Below are 22333 nucleotides of genomic sequence, written 5' to 3'. Positions count from 1 at the left end.
TGGCCTCCCAGGAAGTACCACATTCATAAGTCATGCCCCTAACCATGAGTCCACGCCCCCTAATTTCAGATGCATATGTCCCTCTTCTTCATAATGAAAAGTTGGGAGGTATGACTAACTAAACTGAGATATATATATAATGGCCCTGATTCAGCTTGGCTCAGTCAGCAGCAAAGATTGCTGCTTACCAAGCATTGAAACACCGCCCCTACGAACACCCGCCCCCCCCCCCCCCCCACCACTGAATCCCTTCAGTACCATGCGAGGAGATGTGTTCGCTAACACATCCCCTCACAAGTCTCTGCTAGCAGGAGAAATCATTACATGGTCGCCGACCATCAAATCAGTTCTCCTGCCTTTTGAAATAAAAGTCAGTCTGACTGACTTTTATTTCCTCCACAAATCGCCAAAGATGGGGTGGGCACTGACGTCCTGTGATGTCAGCCGCCCACCCCCGGCAGACATCGGCCTGCCTGCATCCCCATGGGAACACTCAGCATTTTCATGGGACACCCCATAAATTGTTACACATTCCCATGGGTGATCCCCGTTCCCGCAGCCGTTCGCCCCTCCCTCTCTGCAACGAACGTCCATGCGAGTGTGTAACTCGCCGAAGCCATTTGTTGCCAGGGTCTGCACATGCATAAATATAACCCCCCCCCAACAGAACGTGGCCGAATTCACCCCGTTCTAAATGGTTCAGAATATGTATATGTCAAAGGCTGATTTTCTTGTACAGTTGTGCATGCAAGGGGGTTTCTGAGCACCCAGAAACCCAACCCCCACACATTCATTTTTTTTTTATTTAATGTAGCCCCCACCACAGCTTGTGATTAAGCCACACCGCCTTTTCAAGCACCCGCCAACTGCGGGTATAATGCAGAAAACAGAATTACAGTTGCTACTAGTGCCCACTTGGTGCAGCTTTACCCGTACATGCTACACTGTGTGCTATCTAATAAATGTACACAAAATCGCACATTTCTGAAAATGTGCTGATTTTCATGACTCAAAATCGCACATTATCACACCATATCGCACTTTTTTGACGCAAATTTGCATCTCATTAAGTTTGCGAATTTGCACTTGCACTTTGAAAAAAAATCTTATTTCACTAAATCTTGCCCAGGATATCAAAATTTTATATTTTTTTTACAAATCTCAACTTCTGTAAGTGTATTATTATTCACATATATCACTTTCACTTGTGTTCTTAAATATTTTGCTTTTTTAAAATGTTATGTTACAATAAAAGTTATGTTTTATGTTTATTTTTCTTGGGACACTTCATTCATTTGTAAACAACAATAAGTAACACATCACAACAAACTGAACCAGAGTGCCCCAAACGGGAATACTTTTTTCTTTTCTTTTTTCTGAATAAAAAAAATATCCAGAACTTTTGAAACATCTAGTTCTGTCATGAAACGTGTCTGGTGAGAAAGGTTGCTCACTTCACCATCACTATATTCTAACAACTTGTCTCAATTGACCCCTCCTCACAGTTCCTGCTGTCAAATAGCGGGATGTACTAAGACGAAAATGCGGTAAAACCCCTGTTTTTCCGCATTTTCAAATGTACTAATACCCGGCAGGGCAGGGCATTGCCACCTTTGCGTGGCGATACACTGTAGCAGTACACTGCCCGCTGCCGCCGCAGACTCCTACCCACCCTCCTCATCCGCTGTGAAACTCCTCCTCCCTCTAGCATATGTCACAGCTGGATGTCCTTTCCGGTTGCATTGGGGAGGAAGAGGCACTGGGGACAGCCATGCTGGATATCGCTTGGGGCCTCCGTTACCGCACTGCGATGCTAGCCACATATGTTTATACATATGCGCTAGCATCGCTGCAGCTGGGCGGTGTTAAGCGGCGATGTATATTAATACATCCTGCCCTAATACCTTCCATTGTTTACTCATACCCTGTATATGCTCACCTGAATAATCATAGTTACTTCTCACTACCCCTGTAATGTCTGTAGTTATCTTCTTATTGACTACTATCCATCCTTTACTATTGGTACTATCCTCTATTATTATCCCTCCAATTTAATTGCCATGCAGACATTTTCCCCACCCTTATACTTACTGCCACTTCCCTACTATCTCTAACTTCCATGCTTTGTCTTATTAATTTCCTCATACAAAAATCTTCATATAATCTGTCCCCTGTACTTGCAACAATACCTAGCCTATACCACCTGGATATTCCCCATAACCCATATGTACTCACCAGTGCTTATCCACATCTTTGCCTGACTACTAGTGACATCTACTGTACCCCATCCTTGGATCTCAATGAAGTCCCTCCATCTGATCCTACTTCTCTCCCACTCACCTCTCAATCTTCTCTAGTACTGCTCCTTAAGTGGTCATGGCCTCTCCCACTCATGGACATTCCCTAGAACACTCTGTATTGCTTACTGTTCCCCAACTTTCACCGAGTTCTGTGCGCACACAGAATAAACTAATGACTATTATTATCTTCTCTACTAAATCTACCCTGTACATCTCTACACTTTTACTGTGAGGTGCTGTAGACATTTTCAGAAATATGTAATGCTTACAGTACTTACTGTATTCTTAATCTTAAACCTCCACTTACTTCCAGAAATGGTGTTGTTATTCTACAAGGTCCACAGTTTCCAGAGGTGAAACCCACTACGACAAGTTTTGACCCAGATGTCTTCAGTTCATGTTCAAGTTCATTCTACATTGTAAAAAGGACAATATTAACAATTAATTCATATTGTCTTTGTAATATAATTAAAAAAAAAAAAACAATTGTTATTTTTATAAAAAATAAAAATAATACAGGTTGAGAATCCTTATCCAAATATCTGTTATCCAACAGAAAACCATAGTTTCCAGAATGTACTTTTTATTTTTTTTTGCTAAAAACCAACTGGGGACATCTCTAACTGGTACTACTGGGGACATGATATGTAACTGGCACTACTGGGGACATGATATGTAACTATCACTAAATATGTGCAAGAAAATGATTACTTGGCATTCAAATTCAGTTGTATTACCACCGAAAAAAGACGGAGGTGGACTTAGGCGCTAATATCCCTTTAAAAATAAATTAACACTTTTGTGAAGATAGTAATGTGATATTTTAAATGAGCAGCAATCTTCAAAAATGTGCACTAGTGTCAGTGCAAAATATGTGTCAAGTCTATGGTCTGGACTAGGTCCTAGACCGCGAACTTGCACAGCAAAATACAAATTACCCAAAAAGATATATATATATATATATATATATATATATATACAATTTATTTGTAAATTGGAAATTGATGCAAATTATTGTATATATATTAGCGCAATCCTCCTATTTTCCTTTTGGGTAATTTGCATTCAAATTCAGTGCCTAAGATAGTACACAAACTTTGGGGGTTATTCTGGTTGATTGGCAAGGCTGCAAATTTTCAGCCTTGCGAGTCCACCAAACCCCGCCTTTGCTAATGGTGGCCTGGTCGCCACCCATTCACAGTGTGTGTTCGCACACACTGGCTGCGAATGGATGTTTTACATAAACATCCATTCGCAGCCTGTGGGGGAACACACACACATAGGCCCTTATTCAGATCTGATCGCAGTACAAATTTGTTCTCAAAATGGGCAAAACCATGTGCACTGCAGGTGGGGCAGATGTAACATGTGCAGAGAGAGTTACATTTGGGTGGGGTGTGTTGAAACTGAAATCTTTATTGCAGTATACAAATGATACAGCCGGTATTTACCCTGCACAGAAACAAAATAACTCACACAAATCTAACTCTTTCATACGCACACCATCCATGCCCTTGCGAAGATTCTGGTCCGTGTGAACGGACCAGAATAAGGGCCTTTGTTTCATGTTTTAAAACCTTGTTTCATTCACCAATAAATATATATTTGTGTGTATTTCATGTGTTTGATGTGTTTATACAACATAAATGCAAGATACCTCATTGAAATATAGGGTGTGGATCAGTTGGTCACCAGAAAGTTGGTCGACAGTCATTAGGTCGACGCCATTAGGTCAACATGCATTTAGGTCGACATGTGTCTAGGTCGGAATGGGTTAGGTCGACAGTCAAAAGGTTGACATGGGGTTTTTCACTGTTTTTTTATCCAAATGTCGACATAGTTGACATGGACACAGGTTAAAGTGCACCGCGTCCACTTGCATGGCTCGCTTCGCTCACCATGCTCCAGCTACGTTGGGCACACTATTTTATTCTCCCACCATGCCCTAGTGGATGGTAGGGCATGAAATACTGCCTGTTGGCACATGTCGGTTCAAAAAACAGTGACAAAACCCATGTCGACCTTTTGACTGTTGACCTAACCCATGTCCACCTAATGACCCTGTCGACCTAACCCATGTCCACCTAAATGCATGTCTACCTAATGGTGTCGACCTAATGACTGTCGACCAATATGTTGGTGACCCAATGACCTTTTCCTGAAATATAAAAATATGCCAAAATCCGGAATAATCTCCTGGCTTCTGGTCCCGAGCATTTTGGATAAGGGATACTCAACCTGTATTTCTTCATAATATATTACCAAAATGGTGTTCCCACATAAGAGAATTATCAGTATTTTCAGCCTTCTTATTCAAATACAGTTCGTGCCCTAATATTAAATGTTTACGATTCATCTTCTAAGCATGTGTTATGAGCTGATCCTCCTTTTTCGGCAGGTTTGTTGGTAGGATTTCAGCAAGTTCTAAACCCCCCGTATTATCAAGCTGTCTTTTCTATATTCATTGTGTTTTGATGTCCTGTTCCTATCTTAAGTCTGGATTTTCAGTGGGATATGAGTTCCCATGTTATTTCTGTGATGATGCGGTTGCCAGCGGCGAGCAGCTGACATCAGCTGATGTCAGCTGCCCGTCTGCCTCCCGTATAGGGAGCCTGCAGATCGAAGACACCAGAGAGTGTCTTAGATTTGCGTGCACCTTAGAAATCATTTGATGGTCAGTGACCATCGAATGATTTCCTCCCTGCACACAAGCTGCGAATGGATGTTTATGCTAAATATCCATTTGCATGTGTGCGGGGAAACTCTGTGTTTGAGGGGGGGGTGGCATTCATGTGGGCGGTGGGCAGCATTTAAACAACACACAAGACTACGAATTTTTCAGCTTTGCGTGCAAATCTGAATAACCTCCAAGGGGCGTTTGTTCTTTGAACCTTGTTGGAAGTATGCCCAGTGTCACACATCAAAGGCCTGATTTATAGTTGGAGACCCATTTTTATTAATTTGATGAGACTAAACAGCAGTGTTCTGTAGGTAAGGTACTATGGGCCTGCTTCTGGTTGGTTTGCAGAAGCAAACTCCTTATTTAACCCCTTCAGTGGTGTTTTTTTTTTAGGGAGTACTCCCCACTGGGCGAGTTTTTTCTGGGGAGCACTCCCTAACAAAAACCCTACCACTGTGTCCCCAGGTCCGGGCAGCGCTGCTGAACTGTGTATCAGCTGCTGCCCCCCGGCAACCCGGCCCTGCCCTGGCAACTGTCGTGATGTCCCCGCACAGTCATAGACTGTCACACAGCCAGGGGAGGGAGATGGGAGGCGAAGGGGGTGTGCCGCCTAGCAGCCTGGCTCTAACCAGCTGTAATCCCGAGAATTTTCCGGGGTTGCCAGTCATAGCCCAGAAAATTCTCGGGATTACCAGCAAAGGGATTTATGGACAAAACCATGTGCACTACAGGTGGGGTTGATGTAACATGTGCAGAGAGAGTTAGAATTGGGTGAGGTGTGTTCAAACTGAAATCTAAATTGCAGTGTAAGAATAAAGCAGCCAGTATTTACTCTGCACAGAAACAAAATAAATCACACAAAACTAACTCTCTGCACATTTTACATCAGTACAACTAATCATTAACTCATAATAAAATAATACTCTTTACAATTTGGAAACTAGTTACTGTGCAGTATTCAGTATGTAAAAAATAGCATCCTAGTGGAAAAGTATGTAGGTTAGTACAAAGAGTAGCTACAATGCTACTAATACCAAAAACACAATTTATACATAAAATGAGGTAAGTATGGTGATATTATTCTGCTTATATCATCGGAAAAATATCTGTGCTGAACAAAGCGACTGTCTACTCAATGAGTACATTCTCCTTGTTTCAACATGTGTGCTACATATTCCAGCACAAACTTGTTAATATGGAACACAGAAACATTTTCATTAGATTACGTATATGTAAGTGCTACTCAAATCACATATAGATGTAAAATTCCTATTTTGTAAATTGCTGTAAATACTTCAAATAATGATCCTGATTCTGAGCCAGGTGCAGCGGCATCCGTGTTTGCGCCTTTTAGTGACATCTTATGACTTTATGCTAATACTGTCATGAAACAGCTAAGGGTCCCCAAAACTAGGCCCTGTGGCTTACCTATCTGGGTGCAGGCACAGATGTGGTGCAGATTTAGGACAGGCCGTGCCAGGCAGGTAACTGACAGAGGGATGATTCAGACCTGTACAAACAGATCTGTACGGCCTAATTGAAGCTGAAGTTGAGGTCGCACATCCTCCCCTAAAACCCTAGGGCGAGCCTGCTTTTTCCCTAGGCATGTCTGCGTTTTAGGCACTCCCATGACACAACCGGTTGCGAATAGTGAATGAAAAAAGTAGCAGGATTTTATTGCTGACTGGCGTCACCCATACACATACGCAGTACATCAGCTGCTGGGAGAATTCGCACAGCAGTGATCAGGTCTGAATTGGGCCCAGAGTTCCATCATTGTTGCTTCCAGTTGCGGCAGTTAGCTGTCCTCTCCAGGGCTATGCTGGTGGTGCTGGTGTTTAATGTGCCAGTGTTCCCGCCAAACTGGGACTGTAGGTGAACTGACCTCTGGACGGCTTTTGGGGAGATAACTCAGGGCCTTACTGCTTCTCAGACCATTAACAGTGCCTGCCTTCAGTGTGGGACTCCAGACAGATAAGTATTAAAAATGGGTGCAGTGTATGCGGTGTGGGACTCAGGGGCCCATGTGCACCACACACATTGCACCCATTGTAAATACACCACTGGTTCATTGCTATTTATCATCATTTACTTTCTGCACAGTCAGTTTTTCAGCATTGTGAGGCTTTCCCCTTTTTCTGTGGTGCCTCCACTATGAGTCTGCTCTGAGTTGCAGTGACTGTATGATGTCACCCACATACCTACCAACTTTTAACCCCTTTTAATAAGGACCTGCTGCCCTGAAGGAGCCAGTCAGAGAAAGGGCATAGCTACAGCTTAGATGAGTGTGGCCTTGTGCAGAGGGGGCGTGTACTAGCAAAGCAACCCAAGCTCCCCAAGTGGCTGGGAAGCCCATGACTCCCCTCACTAAATAGATGTCCAAGGAAGATGTGGAGACTTGCTCACCTTTCTGGGGGGCCTAAGGGATACACCTGCCGTAGCCAAATTTGGGTATTTACACCTTAAGACAAACCACCATCAATATAAAAATAAAGTTCTGCATAATTCGACCTGCTTGCTTCACTTATCAAAAACTATACTGTATGTGATCCAAAACATGCCCCTGCTATATCATATTACAGTATTACTATTACTATTATTGTTTATTTCTATGGTGCCACAAGGGTTCTGCAGCACCTAACAGAATACAAGTGAAGCAAAGCAAAATTACATCTTTGCTTCATGTGAGCCATTCCAACTCTCACAAGAGCTTAATCACTCTCCTAATAAATTATGAATGAAGGGGAATAACAAATTGAATACGGACCACCACAGAACAGTGTAATGTGTGGGACAGCCCCTGATATGCCAGATCCAGCTCCTTGTTAATAAAAGAAATCTAATAAAAAGTATGTCATAAAAATTATAAAATGTGCCAGTTCTTGTGAAAACTCCTTCCACCCCTGCTTGCGGAGTGCCCAAACGCAATGAAAAAGCAAGTACAATATTATTAGAAATATTATTATCATTATTATTATGTTTCATTTATAAAGCACCAAGGCATAACACCGAATATAGAATATGGACAAAATAACAAGGTACATATTTACAAACAAATATATAAAATTCTACAATGTTACATAAATACATAATAACAAATTTCAACTAACAGAATTATATTGCCGAAAAAAGGCAAATCTATTTTTCAAGTACAGTACATTAACCTTTTGATTGCCAACATCTCCGTGAGAGATGTGCAAAATATCTGCTAAAAATGACAGTGTCGCTCACATTTGTTATATAAATTCAAATAAAAAATTTTGAGTGTAAAAAAAAAAAAAAGATTGTATTTCCTAAATCAGGTAAACATTACAGGTCATTATGATGAATAAAAATGTTTGCTGGACAATTCTCATATCTATTTCGACAAATTCACTTGGCACTCAAAGGGATAAGAATATATTTAATTTGCATGCTTTCAAGTAAATTTACCTTTTATTGTAATCACCTTATTAACAGGGGAACTAAACTCTGAGACATTTTATTTATACAAAGTGATATATTCTGTAGTGTGGGTGTTGTCCCAACTCTTGCTGGTTCTCAGTGTGTGTGACTCTGCTGTACTGTACAGTATGTACGGAACTCACAGAAAATGTGTAATAATGGCTATGCTCTGGTCTATCATTTTCAGTATATGTAAAAGATGAAAGATATATTTTATATAAATAATGTTAGTGAAAATGGTACAGTTTATTTGTTGATCCAGGCCAGTGATAAGAAATAAGTATTTAGCAGAATAAGGAAAATAAGCAACTATTACATAAATTTTGGCATTACCGGAGCTTAACCGGAAAAAAAGCCAGATCTTAATAGGATTCAGGCTCCTTCACAGCTTTTCCAAATATGTGTTTTGACTTTATTTTCACATTAACTAAATACTATGTTACAGTGTTATATAAGTATGAATATGTGTCCTAAATGAAATACATTTACTAACTGGAAACACAAAATATGGGAAAATGATTTACCAGGTCATGTATCTGTTTCAGTGCCATGGTGTGCTTTATTCTTCAGAAGACTTCAAGTGTAATTCCTTCTATGGAGATGCTGCCGTACATTCTGTGTCTTCCTTGGCACTAATACTGATATTTGTACATTCTCCAATGACCCTCGGGGCAACAGCCCAGCCCATTATTACTAAATACAATGTGATCAGTGCTCTGCTCACTAACATTCTGGGAGTGGTACAGATTAGTGTAGGTGTTCAGATTAATCATTGGATATGTACATTAGCTGTTATGTGCCACTTTTCTCATGCTTAGCTTTCTGTAAATGCTGCTTTTCCTGTAAATTAAGAGAAATAAAAACTTAGAACGGAAAGTAATGTCAGGATTGGTGCATACATCTGTGGCAAATATGAGCATCTTTCACATAGGTGATATGGAGAACATAATGTGTAACTCTCAGGCAATGGGGTGGAAGTCTGGGAATACAAGTACTGTAGTAACCAGAAGTCTGCGTGATGGTCCCTTGTCTCAGCTATCAATGGACATCCAATTCACTTCTAGATGTATAGTAACATATGCAAATGTGCAGGGGTGCTGTGCAGATGCCTTCGTCATCTTGCACAGTCGCTGAGGTGTTCCCACAGGCATCCCCATTTAAATGCATGCAGGGGGCGGGGCTGACATCACATGACATTAGATGGCACCCCCATTGTACATTAAGCAAGAAAAGTTGACAGAACTTATAATTCAACTGTAACGCTGACTAAAATCTTCTTGCACAGGGACAGAGAAACATGTCAAGATGATTTTGATGCATTGATACACAGCCTAGACAGTGGATCTGGTATTACACTCACTTTTAACACACTGGAGACTATCATCCCATTATATATATCCGGAATGGAAACCCGGGGTGGATGGAATGCATGGTGCATGCGCATAAAAAAACGAGAGCATTATTTAAATGTGGGCAGCAACACCACAAACTTTATCTTCTGCGGAAGCCGCTGAAAAGTGACAGAGGCAGGGAATTGCTTTAAGTGTGGTACCCCACTTCTGAGGTACCCCTGTTTGTCTGTTTAAACTGGGACTGCAGACAAATGCTTCTTATGGAGCCCTTACGGACTGGGGCTGCAGGGGTTAATTGCCCTTCCTTGTGGTCTGGTAACAGGAGCAGCCAAAAGAGAGAGCATCTGTAAAGCACTAGGAACCAGGGGAGTTGTCAGAATCCCTGAAAGAGAGGGAAACAGAGCTGTGCTGCTATTGGGCAGAGGTCAGAGAAGTGAAGGTTGAGTTGAGACAGAGAGTGAGGAGAGCAGCAGCATGACATGGCTGTGAGCAGGGTGGAGCAGGAAGGAGAGGAGAGAAGGCAGCATGTGGAGAGAAGGCATGCTGTGCTGAGAGAGGAAGTCCCTGCTTAATTCAGACTGTGAGGGCAGGCATGCCAAATGTCAGGGCCGGCGCTACCCACTCAGCAGCTCCTGCAAAGCAGGGAGGCGCCATGCTGAAAAGGCGCTGTCTCCCTCCCTGCTCTGCTAAAGCTGCCTCAGCCCTCACTGTCACTGCCTCCTGCATGCCACCTGCAGCGCCTGACTGACAGCGGGCAGGCGGCAGTATAAAGAGCTGCATCGCAATCACACTGTCCTCCTCCTGTGACCTGCCCCCTCTTCCTCACGGACACTTGCACTGAGGCATGTAGTGCTGTCTGTGAATGCCTGGATGACATGTCATGTCTGGATCCGCCCCCTACCCATTGCTCCCTGTGCCTGTCAGCTGTCAAACAAATGAAGAACTGGCAGCAGCGCCGCCCTTCCTTTCCTCTTCTCAGTGTGCTATGCCAGTGCCATTGCCAGTCCTCAACACTCCACCCCCTCTATCTCCTCCCCTCTTCTTCCATCTCCTCCTTCTCTCCCCTCCTTTCCCCCTCAGTCACAAGAGGGGTGTAATGGCGTCCTCAGCGTCCTGTCTACACTGATAGAGGAGGAGGGACTGCACAAGGGTTAAACAGCAAAATAACAGTGAGTCTTTTATTATACATGTTTATAACAATTTTTTTAATAATTGTAGATTTTTTTTATATTAATTTAGACACTTTTTAAATAATGGGCTGGATAATGTGCCTAAAGGTGGCCATACACGCTGCAGTAGCAGCGTGCGATGCGATGTGCGCTCCTGCGGGCATCGCACAGTACAAAAAGTATGTGCTGCACATACTTTTTGTACTGCTTTCGGATCGCATCGCACACACATTGCATGCATGCCGTGCTGCGATCTAGCACATAACGTATGCGATTCTCAAAGCGTGTATGGGCACCTTTAGTGCCTGCAACATTTTGCAGACACGGCACTGAGATGGTGTATGCATACATGTACATGCACCCGAGATTCTCCATAGGATCGCATGTTGCATATGCTCCCACAATCGGGCTGCAGCTTGTTGCAATGGCAATGTGAAAGGGCGCAAAATGTATGGTTTGCAGGAGGGTGCCGGACACCCTAGCACCGGCCATGCCGAGTGTGGAGGAGCAGAGCGAGGGAGAGACAGCAGAGGGAGCTGCAAGGAGACAATACTGGCAGGAGCCCAAAATCCGCGTTCAGGTACTGGCCTTTATTCCAGACCCCCTGGTCACCTGCAAATCCCTATGGGGATAAACTCCAACAGAGACTGCCCTGTAATTATTCCAGCCTTCTGGAGCCTGTCACTGGAAGATGCTCAGCATGTCAGAGTGCTAACTAGAGAGTGTTTAGCCTGGAAGTGTGTGGGCTGCCTACCAATAAGTTGTACCATTATTCCCACAGTGTTACTGTATCTAAGGCCCTACTGTGGAATTAAGGAGAGACTGTGTATTTACATTCACCTACTGTACAAGTTAGGACTGAGCTGTTTAATCGTTATACAGTGTTCCCATTGCTGAAAGACTTTATGCATTGAAAGTACAGTGTGTTAAGCCAAGTGCTCCACAGGGCCCTCTATTTGTTGCATCTGTTAGAAACTGGACATCAGTACACCACAGTACCCTATATTTGCTGACTCTAGTATACATTGAACTTGTATGCTTGTAACAACCCCTATTGGAACACAAATAACTGCACGGTTCAACTTTCCTTCACAGCCTCCTCAGAGGATCTTATTTCTTGAAACGGTACTTGTTTCCTAGCACGGCGCCCCTCGGGTTGATCTCATGCCTTAAGTTTAAGGACGCGATGGACCCGATATTCTGTCAATCACCAGTGTATTTGCCGGTAAAAGAGAAAATCGCGTTGATCGGGTCCATCGCGGCCCATTATACGCGATCAACGTGATTTTCCCATAGAGAATAATGTTAAATGATTTTTAAAGTTAAAATCGCGTTGATCGCGTAGGTCGCGGGCCATTATAATGGCGAGCGCGAAGTGTGGCGAGCGCAGCGAGCCCCGCGAGGGGACGCGTATACCTGTAAAGTTATGCACGTCCCCTCGTGGGGCTCGCTGCGCTCGCCACGCTTCGGGCTCGGTGGCTCGCTGCGCTCGCCACACTATATAAGATCATCTCCACGCCGACGTGGATAGTGGGGTATGAAAAGGTCGGAGGACGAGTACCGCCGTCCCACGTGGGGTGGCGTTAACAATGGATGGCCATTTCACCCATCAGGGGGGTTTGCTATTAAAATGGGGTGGGGGGGGGGTATGGGGCTATTTACATTGAAATCAATGTAAAATTGGGTCTCAGGGACCTTTTTACATTGATTCCAATGTAAAAATCGCGTTGATCGCGTCGATCGCATCGCATGCGATTTGGTTGGCATGCGATGCGATCGACGCAATTTTTCCGACCCGATCAATACAATCAAAATCGTGGGCGCCGTACTAGGAAACAAGTACCCTTGAAACAATTCACTTACAATAATTAACTGAACTCAAAAACAGTAGGGGCTATTCTGTGGACAGTTTAGATATTTTGCCAGTTTCAGTGATATGTTATTGCAGGCTTTATAGTGTCTTGAATATTGATGTGTAGATTTTAATGATTAATTGCTAGATAAGATTTATGTGAATAGACCATTACAAATTTTTACGTGGTCCTTTGAATGCATAACCAATGTCGTCATAATTGAATGCTGCATCAAAACAGTGTATTGTGCTGAGGATTATTGTATGGGCAGTATTCAATGAGGATAATTTGCCCTGTTTCATGGTGAATTTGTGCTATTTTTTGGTGATTTTTTTGGGTCAGAAAGTGAATCACCCTATTCAATGTGCACTTTTCGCCGTCTTTCTAAGTGATTTTCGCCGTGTGTCGCCGTGTAGCAAATCGCCATCTTTTCATGGTGAAGTGGAAAGTGAACTTTTAAAATAAAGTTGTTGTTGTTTTACATTTGGTGTAAAAAAATCAGGAATTTTATTCTGTGAAGGGGCATGCTATTTTTATTCATGTGCTTATAGCACATGATTATATATTTCATTTAAAAAAAATATATATATTTTTTTACACATAGCAGCCAGCAGGGGGCCGGGAGCTGCTCATTAGATATTCATATATTCACTGCTCCCAATCATTACATATGCACGATTGGGTGCAGTGAATACCTGGTCCCCTGCTGGCTCTCCCGGGGGGCAGCCTGTGCTGCCTGGCTCCCGGGGAGCCCACCTCCCCCCCACATACGTTCTGGGGCAGGCAGGGAGACTTCCATCTCCCTGCCTGCCACCGTCCTCAGGCTCCCAGCGGCGTTCACATTCGCGGTCAGGGGCAGCAAGCCCCTGCCTCATTGACTACTGTGTCAGCGAGGGCTGGCAGCGAGGGCTCCAGCCCCCCGGAACACGGCGAATGTGCAGCGAATCCTAAACAGGATTCGCTGCACATCGCGATTAGGGACATTGAATACTGGCCTGTGTTTTGGCAATAACCTTAGTAGTCTTACAGCAGTGACCAATTGATTCCTGGTTAATAAATATTATTGTCATCGTCATTTTGTGAACTAGTTACTGTGTGGGTGTGTTGCTTGGGGTGTTCATCCTTCTGCCACAGGCTCCTACTAAGGAAGAAGAAGTTGTTGAGTGCTGAAACCACCCATCATCTGGAAACCAGGTACGACACTACACCATCACAGGGGTGCTCTTACAGACTTTTATTATTTGGCTCCTCCCCCCGAAGAGGGTGATAGGCCACCTAGCAATGGTACTTGCACTGGTATTCCAGCAGCCTTCTCCTTTTTTTCTGGTGTATTTGCATGATTTTTAAAGAAGTATTTTTTTGGAAAAATAAACATTTTTTATATATGGACCCATTGTATATTGCATATATTTCGACACATTGGTCATAAATAGTAGTATCAGGCCATTTTTATTGGCCAAAGTCACACTGCATGTAATTGGATACCCCCTTAGTCTTCTATGGTATGCAGCGTTTAGCTTTAAGAAAATACATTGGTTCAGTGTATTTCATTTATAAAATTGCATTCTTTTCTTTCAATTATTTTCTATAAGTCTATCATTGCGCAGTGGATCCTTTAAATGTCAAGTTAGTAAGTTAGTTTAACAACTTCAGTTAGTTGCTGGAAGGTTTAAACCTACAGGCAGAGCCAGATTAAGGTCTAAATGGGCCTGGAGCTGAAAATGATCAAGGGCCTATTATGCGCAATAATAGGGGTTGTGGCCAGCACCTAATAATGTGGGGGGCGTGGCCAGTGTTCTAGTTGGGTGGTCTGCTCATGGGTGTCTCTATTTGTGTAACTACTTTCAACTAATTACATATGCCTGGAAAAGGCAGGGGGCTGGCATAGGAAAAATGCAGGGTGATATATTGGCGGGTGCCCTCCAAAGGTGCACCCACAGGATGCTGATGTCCTAAGATCCTAAGATACTTGTGGGGTAAGGCGGCACTCCAGTCATAAAAAAAATACTGAAAGCCAAAACTTGGTAGACAACATTTCAGCACCTTTTATGTGGTCACCTAAGTTTACCACACCATATACCGGGATGCGGTCAATATGTCGGCGGTCGGAATCCTGACGGCCGAAATACCGATGCCGGAATCCCGACCGCTGCAATGCCAGCACTTTGTCGCTCTTTGGGTGTCCACGACACCCATAGAGGGAGAATAAAATAGTGTGTCGAGCGTAGCGAGGCACCGGGCTCGCTGCGTGGCCAGCGCAGTGTGCCTGCAAGGGGAAGCGATCCACAGCCCCCCTTGTCGGCATTGCGGCGGTCAGGATTCCAGCATCAGTATTTCGACCGCCTAGATTCCGACCACCGGCATATCATACCGGACCTCTTATACTCCTTATACAAATTATGCAACAAAATAGTAACCCCTTTATACTATACTTGCCTCTTACACATTATGCCACATGGAATGAGCAAAAATTCACACCGACTGAGCCAAAATTTACACTATGGCACACGGATTGAGTCAAAATTCACGTTATGCCACACAGATTAAGGCAAAATTCCCATTTTGCCACATGGATTTAGCCAAAATACACACTATACCAAACTGATTGAGCAATAATGCACAATATGCTTCATAAACAGGAGCAATGCACACCAAAGGCGCGCATTCAAAATGTACACCATAATGCCCATTGCATGTTAAGCCACACAGCATAATGTCCATTATGTATTAAGCCAAACACCATAATGCCTATTAAAAATTATGCTACATACGTGCTGCTTACCTATATGCTCATTGCCAGGGGTTCCATGCTCATTGCCATGTGGGATTGCATGCTCATTGCCAAGGGGGAATACTTGCTTGCGGTAACTGGAGGCCAGCTACCGCCGGGCAGAAATGACAGCCATTGACAGCTGGACAGAGAGCAGGGGGCTGCCCGGCTGTTTTCAGAGCAATGCAGGTCCCGGCTATTTGAAATAATACCTCTTTCACACCAGAAAATGCAGGGATTTACCCGGGCTGGCCCCTATTACACCAGCCTAGTTCCTGCATTTTCTGGTGTGACGAGAGAAAACTACCCCCCCCCCCCTTAAACAACCAGCTATATCTTCGGAACCAACTGACCCATTTACATGTGGGCTTCGAATGATTTTCAAATGATTTTGGTCCTGTGAAACAGGGCCATTTGGTACCAGAGAAATCTGTCCTCAAACAACATGAACAGCCATGAAATTACATTTCAGAAACTAAAAAATCGGTTTACCCGCAATATCTCTGGAACCAATGAACCCATATGGACCAACCTGGTATCATATTGAAGGTCCAGCAATTTGGGTTAGACTGAGATCAACCTCGAGCTTCTGTGATGCTGTTGGAACCAGTTGGGGGTCGGAATTGGAGGTATCTCCAGTTCCCGGGGGGGCTAGCAACGTGGGACCGGGCTTGTTGGAAAGCTACAAAATGGGCCTATTTGGAGAGTGTGCCTGGAGCTGTAGCTCCATCAGGCACATTGTTAATCCGGCCCTGCCTACAGGAGCTTGTTCAAATTTTTCAGTACAGCATCTCTAGCCCACACTCCCTTATCCGTGCTGGCAGTCAGGATACACTAATCTCTCTCACGGTTATTTTGTTGATTACGGCTTTTTCAGGCATTTCCAAAATTCTAAAGCAGTTACACAGAGAGCACAAACTTTACACATGTTCAGTCACTACTATCTCAAAGGAAGAGCTGTAGAGGCAGTAACTGCAGAAAACAATTCAGTTACGGCTGTCGAGGGAAGCTATGGGGGACTGCTAAGGGGGATTGCAATTAGGAAATACTATGGCTGACTACTAAGAAGGATCGACTATGGGGGACCTACTATGGGGGGGAAACTATAAGGGACTACTAAAGGGGCTGCTGTGGGGGACTACTAATGGGCCAATTTATTTAAAAGTGTTTCTAAATGTGCTAGGGGTGCTGCTAAATGTGCTATATTCATTCAAGGGTGCTGCTAAGTGTGCCATATAATTCCAGGGGTGCCACCATATGTGCTGTTTAATTCCAGCGGTGCTGCCATGTGTCGTGTATAATTCCAGCGGTGCTGCCGTATAAGCCTGTTGTATAAGTACAGCGGTGCTGCCCTGTGTTGACGTTTAAATCCAGTAGAGGTGTCCTCTGTTGCCATATAAGTCCAGCAGTGCTGCCCTGAACTGCTGTATAGGTCTGTCATATAAGTCCAGTGGTGGTGCCCTGTGCTGCCATATAAATCCAGTTGTGGTGTCCCTCTGCCCTATCAATCCAGGGGTGCTGCTGCCTGTCTGCTGTGCTGTGTATAAAAACTAGTTTGCTGGTGAAGACAGTCTGTCTGTACAATCCACACACATATGGGATGAGGGGAGACCGTCAATTGAAGACAGTGGTGTAAATTCGTTCCAGTTGCCCGGATGCAAGATTAATATTGGTGCCTCTGTCCCCTCCCACCCACATCTTAACCCCTTCCCGACATATGACGTACATTTACGTCATATGTCGGTTGCGGGGGAATCAAGCCAGCTCACGGAGTGAGCTGGCTTGAAAGAGAGCAGGTAATGGCTGTATATTACAGCCAGGTACCTGCTCTCACGGCCACGAGCGGCGAGTTCGCCGATCGTGGCCGTTTAACCCTTTAAGCACCGCGGGCAAAGCGCCCGCAGTGCTTAAATAGCTGATCGGAGGGGGGGCGCCCCCCTCCGGCGCCGATCGGGGCCCCCCGCGGCGAGATCGGAGGGTGCCGATCGGTTGCCATGGTAGCCAGGGGTCTAATGTAGGATGCTGAGGCAGGATGTAATAGAAAGTGCTGAAAATCACTATGTTCAGCCATAGAGCTCTAAAAAAAAATAAGTTTAAAAATAAAAAAAAAATAAAAAAATATTAAAAGTTCAAATCACCCATTTCACAAATAAAAATAAATAAAAAATAAAAAAAATAAACATATTTGGTATCGCCGCGTTCCTAAAAGTCCGATCTATTAAAATATAACATTAGTTATCCCGCACGGTTAAAGGCGTAAACGGAAAATAATTCCCAACGCCAAAACTACGTTTTTTGGTCGCATCGCCTACCCAAAAAAAAATAACTAAAAGAGATCAGAAAGTCGCCCATATCCCATAATGGTATTAATTAAAAAGTACACTTCAGCCCGCAAAAAATGAGCCCTCACCCAGGTCCGTAGGTGGAAAAATAAAAAAGTTATAAGCCGCAGAACATGGCGACGCGACGCAAATTAGAAAAACCGTAAAAGTTGCTATTTTTTTTTTTAGTGGTAAAACATAACGAAAACTATATAAGTTTGGTATCACCAGAATCGTAACGACCCATAGAATAAAGATAACCCATCATTTTAAACGAACTATGAACTCCAAAAAAACCGTAACCAGCGCAAAATTGTGGAATGGCGTTTTTTTTTTTTTTTACCCCACATTGAATTATTTCCTGATTCCCCAGAATATTATACGGTATAGTAAATGGTACCATTAAAAAGTACAACTTGTCCCGCAAAAAAAAAGCCCTCATGTGTCTATATAGCCGGAAAATTAAAAAAGTTACGCTTATTTGAACGCAAGGAGGAAAAAAAAAAAATTAACAAAAAAGGCCTCGTCGGGAAGGGGTTAAACAAATATAGTTATGAATGTTTGTATGCACAGTAAATATGCAGATTCTGACTAGGTATAATTGTTCGTGCCATATCAATTATTTCAATTAAATGATTCAAGCCCACAGGGGAGGAGAGGTGCCCCCTTGGGAGCAGGAGCTCGGTGGCAGGAGAAGGGCTGATGGCCTTATGGGCCAGTTTTGTGAAGACTGCAGTAGCACCACTGATGCCTCCTGGGCTTTATTGTGCGCTGCACCGCCCCCGTGTCATTAGCATACTTACACTTCATTAGCATATTGACGGTGGAGGAGCTGGTGAGCAAGCGCTGCTGTCCTCCACTGGTACCGGACCCAGCCAATGTGTGCGGCTTGCTGCAAGCCTGTGGCTGGTGCGTGACAGTGGTGGTGGATGACCGGCCCTGAAGTGGCCATACACTCTGCGCACTCCTTCTAATTATTATCTATATATATTATTCTCACTATATTATTACTTAGGTCATAGCGCAAAGATTTTACTTTGAGGCTTTTTAGTATTTATTTACTGTGTGTGTGGTTTGTATATTGCTTTTCCTCCCTGTGCAGATGATCAAAGTGAACAACATACAGTGCTCCCGATCATCCATGTTGCGCAGTGCGTACGGGCCACTCTAGGGCCAGTCATTCACCACCCCTGAGCCTGCTGCCTCTGTCCTGGACTCCTGTCCATCACTTTGTGCCCCACCACCCAGCATGTCTTTTGCATTTGACGTCATGATGCCGCGGCCACACTGATCCGCCGGCACCGCTAATGCCATCCAGTCTGAAGGGGGTTTCAATAGCCGGCCACCTGGATGGTGTAGTCGGATCCGTCCTTCTGTGCTGCCAGTGCCACAGACTGCAAGACTAGCTACAGTACTACTATTAAGTGTCCTGTGCTCTTGTTTTGTCTATGACAGTTTATAATGGACATCATGATGTGTGTCATACTGTGTAATGAGCATTACGGTGTGTGTCATAATATGTAATGGGCAATACAGTGTGCAACAGGGCTTAAAGTGGTCCTGGGGAGGTGGTGGAACGCCTTTCCTCTTACACCGATCCCCATCCCTCCTCATTAGGCAGCCTAGACCAGTGAATTTTTGCCTTATCTCCCATAAAGGGATAATAGTCCCACAAGGAAGAGTTGTTGTCACACAATAGTAACTCCAATTAAAATGACAACACACAGTAGCACAATGATATACACATTACACCGCAGAGTTGTTGTCACACAATAGTAACTCCAATTAAAATGACAACACACAGTAGCACAATGATATACACATTACACCGCATGTAGTGCCCTTGGTTCATATTAAATCACACAGTAGTTGTGCTGCTTATACACATCTGTCTCTGTCACTTCAGCAGCTCACTGTCCATGTCCCTGAGAAGCTACATAACCTGTGTCCCTCCAGCAGCTTCCCCATCTCTGACTCCCTCCAGCCCCCTCTCACCCTGTCTTTGGCATGCACAGAGCCTGTTCCTCTTAGTGGCCCTTCTTCACTTCAGCGGCGGTGATGGCATGACATCTCATAGACCGTGGCAGAAGAAGCTGATTTAAAGGCTTTTCTGTTAAAATTACTGTGGTAGAGGTGGAACTCAGTTCCACCTACCATTAGAAATGGTGGAACTCAGTTCCACCCTGTTCCCCCTCACTTTAACCCCTGGTGTGCAGCAATGAGTAATGGGCATAATGGTGTGTTCCATTATGTGTAATGGGCATTACGGTGTGTTCCATAATGTATGCCTCCTTTCCATGAAGCCATGCCCCCTTATCGCTGCGCAGCGTTACTGCGCAAGGTTACCGTCTCCTGCAGATGGGCCTGTGTGTTCAAAATGCCAGGGCCGATTTCTGGTCCCAGTCTGGCCCTGGTTATGCCTCTGATTGAAGATGTCTATAATCCTGAAACAAGAGTAAAGGCATAAACACAGGCCAAGGCCTCAGCATTTCCTTGCCACTTTGTCATTGGCAGCTTGTTTTGTCCTCACTGTCCTCTTCTCATAATGTGAAAAGTCATCAAATATGGAGGTTGTATGTTTGTAGCTAGCTATGATTCAGAGAACCTGGCAAATGTCACCTTCTGTGTCTATTAAAAATCCCAGAAAATTTTCAGTCAATATAATCATATTTTACATGATTATCCTGGCTATGATCAGACCAATGCTGCTTTTTTAGCAAATGGACAAAACCATGTTGAAAATATAACATGTACAGAAGGAGTTAGATTTGGACAGTGGCGGTTTTTACCTATGGGCTGCAGTCCCCCCAGGTGAAACCCACCACTGTTCTCTGCCTAAGTGAACCCAGATGCAGTCTGTGAAACTGCTCTGGCTTCAATGTGACTGGAAGTGCGACATGCCAGTCACCCAAGGCAGTCCCATTGGGAGGTGTACCCTCCCTCCGGGTTCGCTGAGTGGCAGCCCATACATGCTCAGTATGAGGATGATACTGCGCATGCGATGGACCCCGGGACCCTGAATATTGCTCTGGGGGCTGCTGCAAAAGCAGCCCATAGAGGCTGGAGGCCAGGTCATGCACAGTACTGAAGAAGCTTCTGGACATGCTCTGGCCCTGCGGTGGGGACCAGGACAGGCGGCTGGAACCAGGATAGGTGGTAGCAGCGGCAGGGACCATGAGCATGGTGGCGGCAGAGGAAAGCCCCCTCCTCCACAGAGGTAAGAGCCGTCGCTGGATTTGGGTGAGTTATTTTGATTCTGTGCAGGGGAAATTGCTTTGTTTTTACACTGCTGTTTAGATTCAGTTTGAACACACCCCACCCAACTCTATCTCTCTCTGCACATGTTAAACACACACTATGCGATGTTCACAATGCATGTAATTTGCTAAAGCGGTGTTCGTTTTGAACTAGATGCAATGTAGTCCAAAATGTGCAGCACATACAAAACGCAGCCGACTCCCCACCCTAGTTCCCCTTCCGCTGCTCCCACCGCCATTCACAGCAGTGACCATGCGGACTGACTCAGGCGCCCGAACAGCCTTGAACTTTCCTGAGTGGGGCCTGCTGCCAGCGCCTGCTCACTGCAGAGAATGGGGGCAGGGAAGCTGCAAGGGGAGCTCTGTTGTATGCAGAGGGGCGGTGGTGCGGCAGGGGGGTGTGTGTATGCCGCTAGAGGTGGTACGCCAGTGGTGCACAGCTGGAGGCATCACTGGCGCACACCTAAATACTGGTAGCATGTCTGGAAATTTTCATGGACAGACTGCTGCGGCTGCGCAGCTGTGGCCGGGAAATTTCTAGGCATACCACCGAACTGGTTAAAATTCAAGTTTTGCAACCATATAATCTATAGTTTAAACTATATTATTGCCATAAAACATACGCATTTATCAAGAGTGTACTTTTAACTGTAATTCTGCCTGTCATACATTCCGCACTCCTATTTCCAATTAAGCAACACCCATTTACCTCATCCATACTACATTATGTCCACATCTTTGTCTACCTAATCCTTTCTTTTAGCCGCTTTTTCCACCTTTATTATTTCCCTCTAGATGCCTTCATCTCCTGTTCTCTATCTCCTTTCTACCCCTCCCCACCTCTCCTGTTACTGCACTGTCAGTCACACCTGCCCCACCAATGGCCTACTAGCTGCCTGGATGTCTCCTGTCCTGTTTCAGAGCTGCCTGTGACTGGTGTAGTGCTGAATCTTCATTTTATGCAGGGGTCAGCGCACCGGTGGTCTTCTCCAAGGACACTGCAAGGGGATTTGGTTTTTACAGTCCTGCCATTTCCATAAAATATTTCCAGGATGAGAACGTTTCTCAACACGGATTCTGTTGAGACCTTCAAGCACTCACTGGTCATCTCCAGATTGGAGTATTGTAAACTCCTAACTGGCCTCCCTGACAAATGCCTCTATCCACTCCAATCTATCCTCAATGCT

The 22333-nt window shown here is 44.4% G+C and overlaps 1 protein-coding gene across 1 annotated transcript in view; it reads right to left on the bottom strand.

The window, feature by feature from the left end:
• The window catches only part of LOC146028442 (thioredoxin-like), a 47996-nt gene extending 27571 nt beyond the window's left edge, over positions 1 to 20425 (bottom strand). The window contains exons 1-3 of the mRNA XM_083158310.1: positions 20236 to 20425; positions 8949 to 9264; positions 2608 to 2712 (exon numbers count right to left, since the gene is read on the bottom strand). Coding sequence (XP_083014436.1) covers positions 2608 to 2712; positions 8949 to 8975 — 132 coding nt within the window. The 5' untranslated portion in view covers positions 8976 to 9264; positions 20236 to 20425. The remainder of the gene's footprint in view (positions 1 to 2607; positions 2713 to 8948; positions 9265 to 20235) is intronic.
• Positions 20426 to 22333: the final 1908 nt, after the last annotated feature.

Source organism: Crinia signifera, chromosome 1 (genome assembly GCF_055691185.1).
Source record: "Crinia signifera chromosome 1, ASM5569118v1, whole genome shotgun sequence".
In the NCBI taxonomy this organism is placed as follows: Eukaryota; Metazoa; Chordata; class Amphibia; order Anura; family Myobatrachidae; genus Crinia; species Crinia signifera.
The sequence above is the reverse complement of the archived record's forward strand: the minus strand, read 5'-3'. Positions and strand labels throughout refer to the sequence as shown.